We start from the raw sequence: 10,000 nt of genomic DNA, 5'->3' as shown, positions 1-10,000 counted from the left end.
AAACAAGCAGTGCATGCCAAGGGTTTTCTCCATGCCCAGTATATGCTAACTGTGCACTGAAGTGCTTCTTTGAGGTATACATAATAGTTTTGTGTACCTATGTGTGTGACATTAGTGCAGTTCCAAACGAAGTGATTTTTGTTGTTTTATTTGGACTGTAAAACATGTAAATTGTTATGAAAGAATGTTTCTGATCAGATCGCTGCAGTGCTGGCCAACCCTTTTTTTTTTTTATTATTGGATATTGTATTTATTTACATTTCAAATGTTATCCCCTTTCCCAGTTTCCCCTCTGGAAACCCCCTATCCCATCCTCCCTCTCCCTGCTTCTATGAGGGTGCTCTCCCACCCATCCATACACCCCTGCCTCCCTGCTGTCCTGGCATTCCCCTACAGTAGGGCATTGAACCTTCTCAGAACAAAGGGCCTCTCCTCCCATTGGTGTCCCACAAGACCATCCTCTGCTATATATGTGGCTGGAGCCATGGGTCCCTCCATGTGTACTCTTTGGTTGGTGATTTAGCTCCCGGGAGCTCTGAGGGGGTCTGGTTGGTTGGTATTGTTGTTCTTCCTATGGGTTGCAAACACCTTCGGCTCCTTCAGTTCTTTCTCTACCTCCTCCATTGGGGACCTTGTGCTCAGTCCAATGGTTGGCTGCGAGCATCTGCCTATGTATTTGTCAGACTCTGCCAGAGCCTCTCAGGAGACAGCTATATCAGGCTCCTGTCAGCATGCACTTCTTGGCATCTGCAATAGTGTCTGCGTTTGTTGTCTGTATATGGGATGGATCCCTAGGTGGGGCAGTCTCTGGATGGCCTTTCCTTCAGTCTCTGCTCCACATTTTGTCTCCATATTTCCTCCCTTGAGTATTTTGTTCCCCCTTTTAAGAAGAACTGAAGCAACTACATTTTGGTCTTACTTCTTCTTGAGCTTCATGTGGTCTTTGAATTGTATCTTGGGTATTTCAAGCTTTTGGGCTAATATCCACTTATCAGTGTGTTCTTTTGTGACTGGGTTACCTCGCTCAGGATGATAGTTTCTAACTTTAATCCTTCCTAGAGGTCCTCACACACCCTTACACTTCCTTGGAGATGAACTCCTGAAACACACTGCAGTCTGCTTTACCTCCCATCTCACCATCCATTGCATGATAAAGCAAAGAACTTGGCATATGTCATGGATATCTAGCTGGTTTTGGTTTCCAGCAGACTGACCGAGGTGGCACGCCCGGCGCAGAGACCTCTGTGACATGCAGTTCTGAGAAAGATTAGGTTACTGTCCTTTTCTATGTCACAGGTCTTTATGTCACACACCTGGGCTTTATGGAAGAGGTTTAATTGCTAGCAGACTTTTGGCTTGGAAGCCAGTAAGTACTAGCTCACCTTTTAGCATGAGTCGGATCTCTTCCTGATGCAGGGTGGATGGATGTGCTGCTGTGTGATTAGACTGCTACTTGGTCGTGAGACTATGTAGGAAGTGACTTTCCCCTTTTTGCAGATCCAACATAAGGCCGGACTATGCAGACTCCAATTTCCATGATTTCAAGATGCACACATTCACTCGGGTGACATCCTGTAGGGTCTGCCAGATGCTCCTGAGGTAAGCTTTCTCAGTCTCTTCTTCCTATTTAAATGAGTGGGTGTAGTTGCTAAGTACTTTAGACTTCCAGCAATCTACCCAAGGGTGTTCTGAAGTAGAGTCCCTTCCCACATGCTGACCCTGGGTGATCCTCTGCCCTTTTGCAGATGGAGCTTTGGACAGCCCCATGATCCAGCTTTCTGTGCACTGATTACTTTACGTAAGCAGAACTTAGCACTTTTTAATACACAATTCTCTAATTTTACCTTCCAGGGGGACATTTTATCAAGGCTACTTATGTTTTAAGTGTGGAGCAAAAGCGCATAAAGAATGTTTGGGAAGAGTAGACAATTGTGGCAGAGTTAATTCCGTTGGTAAGTCATGTTTATTGTGGGGATTCTGCTTCTAATGAGGACATAAAGCTTGCTAAATGTAATTAAGGCCCAATTGACTCTTAATATGTGTTTATTGGAACATATCTTTTTTTGAATACATCATCAATAAGCACAATTAGAAAATTGTTTAAGATCTGTGTGACTTTCCTACATGACTTGGTTTTAAGCTGTTTAATATTTATTTGACTTCTATGTGTACTTGGAAGCAGAGGTCTTCAGGATACACTTGGATGGTTTCATGGCACCCCTTCAATTACCTCCATCCCAAAATATATCACCGAATTATTTGAATACTGCCAATACAAACAGTAATGAAAACACAAGGAGAAAGAAAATGTTCTTCTCTCTCGAGCTCTTAAACTTTTTCTTTCTTCTTTGAAATATTTAGATCAGATTCGTTATTGGTTCCAGAAGCAAACATTACACAGACTAATTCAAGAATTCAGGAATTGAATGCATTATCATTTTCCACATTGAACAAAGCATATATCCTTTGGATTTATGTAAACAGTTTCTGCTTGGTTTTTAAAAATAGCACTGTCTGCTTGTTGTACGGGCTCGTTGGAAATTATGCATTCAGTAGCCTTTGCCTCCCTCTGCTCCTCTTGGGCTGTCTCCCTTCTCTTTCTTTTCTGGCCTCTTTATTCTTTCTCTTTCTTCTTCTTTCTCTTTGTCCTTTTCCCCTGAGTTTCTCTCTGTTTTATCAATAAGACCTTTCAAAATCAGGAAGAGTTTTTGAACACAAGAAAGGATCTTTAACAGCTTGAGTTCAAAAGGTAGCCATGTCAACCTTTGATTTTCCCAGAGGAGAAGGTGGACATTGAATTATTTTGGATAATGTGAAGAAGAGCAGAACAGAGGATGTCTTATTTCAGGGCTGAGTTCAGAAAATGGACAGTTGTAGAACAGTGAGACCTCTTAGAGGGCAGAGATCACAGCACAGCTCTGTCCCTCTGCTCCTTCAATAGATAGCTTCAGAGGGCGCCATGTGCCGTTCTCTGTGCCAGGCAAGGACAACTATGTTGGCAAAGATCTTGACATTGACTGAGTTCCTCCACTGTGTTAGCTACTGCCTTATCTACACAAACTCTTTAGTTTTGAGAACAGCCCTTCCCAAAGCCTCCGCTACTTGCTGGAGACAGTGAAGTGAAACAGACAAGGTTACCGTTTTCATCAGTTTGAAGGTCGGATCACTTTACAAGGTGGTGAAATAAACAACGATGTTATGCCTTACGACTGTTACTCTTCAACCATCGACCTGATACAGCGGCCACTTAAAGTTTTATTGTTTCATCCTTACCCATTCCATTCTTCACTGAACATGCTGTTTGTTTAGGACAAGCTAGAGTGCTTGCAAAAGTCCCACAGTTTTAGATTTGAATTACTTGGTGAGGGCCAGGTGTTCTTAGGGGCCACACCTGTCCTCGCCATAGAAGTCCTAAATGCCATCTGACCCAGGGCCCCTCATTTTAAAGTGGAGAAACAGGCTCATAAACAGGTGAAAAGAAGGCAACTGCAGATAAGAACACAAGCGCCTGGCAGGTCATAGATCGTGAGATACAAAGATATCCTGCCATCCAAGACAGCAGCATTCTTTAACCTGTTTCATAATTCTCCTAATTCACCATAAAGCAGGGGAAAGTTCTCTCAGAGTTTGTTTTCTGAAACTCTGACTACGTTATAGGAACACCTGCCCTTGGGCTTTTGAGTCTCTTGGGCTGACCACCAGGCTCCAATATTTTCCACATCCACGACTTTCTCCTCTTTTCTTTATGACTGTTCCTGCTTCCGACTTTGAAGAGATGAGAGGCATTGAGTTATTGAATTCTCATAATTAATTAAGAGTAAGAAACATCAAGAAGCGACCTAGCAGACTTCTCTTTTCCTGCAGACCAGTCTTTGAAGCTTAGAGGCCCCATCTTCAGGATGTAGGGGCTCTATGTGATCACTGCATAAGCGCCTTTCTCCTCTGTTCCTTAGCACGTGCCCTCTGACACATTGCACTCACCCATCCTTGGACTAGGGTAGGCAACTCTTGAGGACAGACTTTCAGTCTTATTCTGGTAGATCTACTTGTGAGTGTGGTAGAGTAGATACTGTGTCGGGGTTATAGGCAAGCTACTCTCACCCTCTCTTCCCTGGCCTGCTGAGTAGCCCTAGCTGGCATGTTTGTAGTGAGGATTTACTGCTTCAAGGAGTTCAGCAACTCATTTATCCTAACTTCTGTAGCATCTGGGCCAATGCTGGTATAAGGAAGAGAGGAGGAAGCACAAGATGCATTTGGAGCTAGAGATGTGCTTTACTGAGTCTACTTGAGTGGGAATTCTGTATGGAGGGGGAGTATGCTGCTTGGCGAATGTGATTTTGGGAAAAATTACTCTAACAGGGTAATTTGGTTGTCAGTAGTGTTGACTTAAGGCAAAGTTAAATGATATATGATCATTTCGTATGTAACATAAACCATAGCTGGAGACTCACTCTTACTTTATAGTGGCTTCTAGTTTCAAAGCTTAACCCACTCTACCTGCATTCTCAAGGTAGAAATTCTCAAGGGAAATTATGGCTGGCTAGTGTCGTCAGAAGCACATTTATAGTTCGAGGTGTCATGATGCATACGGATGGTGGTATTGTAATAAACCATGAACGCTTGTGGAAGGAGAATATGATGATTCCATTTGAATGGGCCATATTAACAGAAAGAAATAGGGAGGTGAAGGATAGTCCTATGGCGTGATGGAGTCGCCCAGGCTCTACTGAAGGCTAGAAACACCTCCCCACTACTTTGCTGTCATTGCCTCATCCTCTCGTGCCCCTGACTGTCTCACAGGCCTCTCAGTTTTGCTCACTGGAAGTTGTTAGCCAGTCTCCTGATACTCTCTTCCATACTGTATTATCTCAGAGGCCACCTTTGAAGATCAGACTTAGTTCTTTCACTTAAGTTGCAACGCACACCTCATGAGAGTTAGCCTTGACTCATCTACATACAACATCTTTCCCCAAATCTGGATGCGACACCTTCATCTGCAGCTTCCATATCATCTACCAGTTGCCTTGGAGTAACCTCCAGTACCTAGAACAAAGGCACTTTCCTATGCCAGTCCACACTGCCTTACTTTTGGTAAGCCCGATGACGCCATCTTTACTCGCTTTTGCTTTTCTCCCATCTTGCTTAGAACCTACTGCTATAGTATTGGTTTAGATGCAAGTCTCCCTGTCTCTATGTTTCTGTCTGTTTTCATCTGATTCCTTATATAGACATTCTTAACTCATCTTTCAAAAACCTTTTTAGAGTTCACTGTATCACTTACTCACTTCTAGTCTTTCCATTTCCTACAGAATACGGTCCAAGCTTTCCCCTAACAGCACACATAGTTCTGGTCATTTGCCTGTCCCTCTTTTAACCATTCCTTAAATTTCCCAACTGACATTGACTTTCTGCCTATTCACAGCTCTTCAACTACTTTGTCATACACCTCTTCTTTGTTTCTTTTTCAGTCTTTCCTTTCTGTTCAGTTCTTGAGAACTCAAGCAAGCATTACCTCATTTGGAAGACTTTCTGGTACTCTGCAATGCCTGGCCTTTCTTAGTCTATCAGTTGTCTGTGTTTTCCTGGCATCTTATAATTAACTTTATCATAGCATTTATCACATTTATGATAATTGCCATCTGGCTGATCTCTCTAATTAGGCTCAACCATATGCAGTTGATGTTTTGACCTAAGGGAAGACCCGGTGTTCGAGTATGTGGATGGGTAACCCACTAGAGTGATAGATGACTGAGTGAGGGTCTTGAGCCCTGATTATCACTGGCATCTTAAACCTAGAAGCGTGGGTGTGGGAATTTATCTAGCTTTGGGTTCCTTGCTTGTGGAGATACAAGCTTGATAAGATGGCTGACCAATGAAATCAAACAAACAAACAAACAAACAAACAAACAAACGCCCTCATTCTGTGAATCACTGAGTTGTAGTTTAAACATGAAATAAACTAAGTAGACCTTTTAAATTCCTTTCTGGGTAGTTATGCAAGGAAAGGCTGATGCCCTAAGCACTGATTACCAGGCAATACACCAGGGGTAGGTTAATGAGAGGCAAAAAAATGAAACACATCACAGAACATCTGGTGCCAAAAACAAAAACAAAAACAAAGAAAACCTTCTTTTATATAAATCTACTTCCTGATCCAATCGGTTTTATTGTTGGGATGTTTTGTTTTGTTTGTTTATTTTAACATTTATTGCTGTCTTTAGATGGAATGGAATATTGTCCCCTTTTGCCTTACAGATCCCTAATCAGCCCTTTCTTTTCTTAGTTCCTGTTTTACTTCCTTGCCAATCATTAATATAACCTTGATTATCCAATGGTCATATGAATACTTCTTTAATTAGTTTAGAGGGTAGGGCTCATTTATTTTCCAAGGTTAGGGTGTACTGTGATAGCTGGTACCTACCCCCAGTCTCTAGTAGTTTTAAAACTTAATTCAGTAAACACACATTGTTTCCTGGGAATTCATTGGTCCTCCAAAGCAGGGCCCTCACCAAGTATATGGCTGTCCAGTTCCATCTGTGCTTACAAGCATGACAGGGTGGCAGCTTTTTACATACAAGCCCTGGAAATAGACGTTGTTCATCACTGTCATGAGTGAAAATCACATCCATGGCCTCTGCTTGCTTGCTTGGAAAACTGGATCGTAGTGGAAGAGGGGCTAACTACACAGTTAGCATTGGTCTCTGCCATTCTCACTTTCTCTCATAGGCCCTCTGTGCCTTTGATGTAGAAACTCAGGGAAATGTGGGGAATATGTTTCTTATCTTTTGAATCTATCCCCTGTACCTAGTCCAAGGGTGGGTCATTTAAAATTGAGTTACCACTATTGCCTATAATAGAACTATTTCAATATAAACCCAGTCCCAACAATATAATTTTGTAGCTAAATATCAACCACCAGGCTTTAAAAGAGCTCATTCCCTTTGATTGTGGAACTTTGCCTTATCGTTTAGACGTTGTCTTCTCTTGGTTTAGAAACCTTTCCTATTTCATGCTCTATTATCCTTTAAATCTATTGAGTCTTCATTCACCCTGGAAATAATAATTACTTGGCAAAAAAATGCACTTGCATTTTTGAATGAAGCAATCTATTCATATTAATATGTGAGCATGACAGATTATTACTTTAAGTATGTCTGAAGGAGGAGAAAAACATGCATTTTTTTCCCCCATAAGACAAACTATGCAACTTGGAAACACATTTGAAGGTTGGGTCGTTTGCATCTTAATGCCTGGGGATTTGCATGGACATAAACATAAATAATGGCCAGGCAGGAAATTTTGCCCTACCTCTTTCCTGAACTTGACTCCTGAACGTTCACCGTAGAATCCTTGATGATCAGCACTCACAGAGGCTCTGAAGTCTTTGCCAAACTTCCCAGTGATAGTAATGAATAGGTGTAAGTGCCATTCTATGAGACTCTCAGCAAGTTCCTGCAAAGCTGATGCAATTCTAGGGCGGTGCTTTCTCCTCACAGTACACCTTGGGGAAGGGCTAATCCCGGGCTGCAAACTTGAGGCTTATTTATGATCTTGCATGGTAGTAACATAAGACTGTATGACTAAGCCCCCCCTCCCTTTGTCCCCTTTCTATCCTGACAGCGATCAATATAGCTTTTATTTCCGGTAGCATTGGATTCAAATATTGCTGGGACGGACAACTTTGGTTTAATGCACACAACTTTGGTTTAATGTATCTTTTCCTTCGGTAAGAATGCCAGCCTCAGCTGCCCTGATATTTAGCCAAAGCAGCTCTCTGCTTGCTTCTCTGTTTAATTGCCCCCTTATCTAGGTCAGCTGCTGCTGCTGCTCCAGCAGGCTCTGATAGGAATGGAGTTGCCTTAGTACCCCGCTGGCTTTTAAAGCTGTGAGGTTCTTGCCTAGAACCTGTACAAATGGGTGTCCGAGAACAGGCTCCTTTCTAAATAGCATTGCATATTTTAAGATGCAGAGAAACTTGTAGAGTAAAATGTTATTCCAGTCTTCCACCACCAGGCCTTTTTATCATGTTAATTGAACAAACTGAGCCTTGATCTCTGATTTCATTACCAAGAGGTGACTTTGCTTCTGTGAGAGGGCACTTAAACCTTTTGGATAAATGAGTCATCTTTTTTTGATTCATCGAGACAATTTTATATGCAAGAATAGTTATTTTACCTCTTCGTTGACAGTTAGGGTCAGCTTAGTGATGCATTAATAATTGTTTTTTTTTTTAAATGAAGAATTAGAAACTGGTTTTTTATTAGATTTAAGTTGAAATCAGCCCCCTTCCCCCAGGTATTATTTATGGAGTGTGGCTTCCTGTTCTTTTTGCAAAACACCATTGTAGATCAGAGCGCTGAGCATAACATTTATATAACATCTTTCTAACTTTGTTCAATGTTGTATGTTTTATAGCAACAGCATGTTAGCCATGATGGCTGGGTACCTTCCATAATAATATTAGTAACTGCTTTTACGTGACCCCTCTTGAAACAACCATTGGCTTGATTGGTCTTAAATTGAACTTCAGATAAAAGAACAAATTGTGTAATAAGATATTAATTGAGAGTCGCTTCTATTGGAAAAAATAAATATAACAGGACTGGATTTGGCATGTAAACAAGCACATTATGGAATGCGAATCTAAGACTTCAGTGAGAATTATTATTTTACCCAAATATGTCCATTAAGCTCTGTCAGCTTCAGTGATGGAATTCGGCAACCGCTCCAAGCACCTTAGTTACACCACTTCTCGGTAGACGTTAAGCCAGTTGGGACATGATGAAAGAACTCAAGGCTTAAACCCCTTGAGGGCCTGTAAGTCACCATCTAGAAAGTTCCTGAAAGGGGAAAATATTTTATAGTTTGATCAATAGGAGCCTGAGAAGGAAACTGCAGGACAAGTTGGGGATGAAAAACTTTTAGAAATGTAAAGAATTGAATGACTAGCCTAAGAAAGTTCCCATGAGAAGAGAGAGGGGGGAGGGGGAAGAGGAGAGGGAGAGGGAGAGGGAGAGGGAGAGGGAGAGGGAGACTTTACATCATCTTTCAACCAGCAACCTTTTTTCCCTAGGTCAGAATTCAGCCCATGGCTTGATGATAACCAGCCCTTATTATCCAAGATGCTGTTGCTACCCCATGCACACAGAACTTTTTAGCGTTACAAGCTCCTGCCATAGTAGATTAGGATTCATACCAAGAAAAAGTGAAGGTTAGAAGTGGAGGCTTCAAAATGAATCTTTCAGGGTTGGGATTTAGCTCAGTGGTAGGCGCTTGCCTAACAAACAAGGCCCTAACAAGGCCCTGGGTTGGTCCTCAGCTCGAAAAAAAAAAAAAAAAAAAAACAAAATGAGATCTTTCCCATTGAACACTTCTTAGGGAAGGTAGTTGTTCCACTTTTCCAGCAAGAATCAACTTTTACTTTGAAATACATCTGAACTAGTATAGTAGTTGGATTTTCCTCTCGTGTTAGCACTGCATTACTGTAAGTTAATGAGCTGTTGAATTAATACTTAGGTGAATTAAGATTATATCTGTAAAGGAGACAGTGCAGTTTAATGTTACTGTTGCTGCCCTGAATTCAAAAGTATAAACAAAGGACCTTGGCTGAGAACTTCTGAACAGAATAGGTAATAAAAGAGAGACTTACTATGAGGTATGATGTAAGAACTCAGATTTTAATAACGCATATTTGTGTGCCTTACTTCATGCAGCCAGTTCAGAGTCCTGGCTGCTCTTCGCTGAGTCTGTGGAAGTAAACAGCCTGTGTCCCTGGTGGCTGTGAGGATGGGGAATAGACAGTGAAGGGAAGAGGCCAGCACCATGTAAGGACCCCGGTGACATTGTAGCTCCGAGCCCCTCCTGTTTTCTTACCTGCTTTACACTAGAAGCCTTTGTGTAAAAGTGATTTTTGGTGCCTCAACTCAGGGTGATGTGGAAAATAGATCCCTTTGGTGTTGAAGCATGCAAGCAAGCAGAAGATGGCGAGGAGAGGGAACGA

The 10,000-nt window shown here is 41.8% G+C and overlaps 1 protein-coding gene across 1 annotated transcript in view; it reads left to right on the top strand.

Annotated features, from left to right (window-relative positions):
• The window catches only part of Vav3 (vav guanine nucleotide exchange factor 3), a 331,496-nt gene that overhangs the window by 211,887 nt on the left and 109,609 nt on the right, over positions 1-10,000 (top strand). The window contains exons 16-17 of the mRNA XM_032897450.1: positions 1,498-1,599; positions 1,852-1,952. Coding sequence (XP_032753341.1) covers positions 1,498-1,599; positions 1,852-1,952 — 203 coding nt within the window. The remainder of the gene's footprint in view (positions 1-1,497; positions 1,600-1,851; positions 1,953-10,000) is intronic.

This window comes from Rattus rattus, chromosome 3 (assembly GCF_011064425.1).
Source record: "Rattus rattus isolate New Zealand chromosome 3, Rrattus_CSIRO_v1, whole genome shotgun sequence".
Classification (NCBI taxonomy): Eukaryota; Metazoa; Chordata; class Mammalia; order Rodentia; family Muridae; genus Rattus; species Rattus rattus.
The sequence above is the reverse complement of the archived record's forward strand: the minus strand, read 5'-3'. Positions and strand labels throughout refer to the sequence as shown.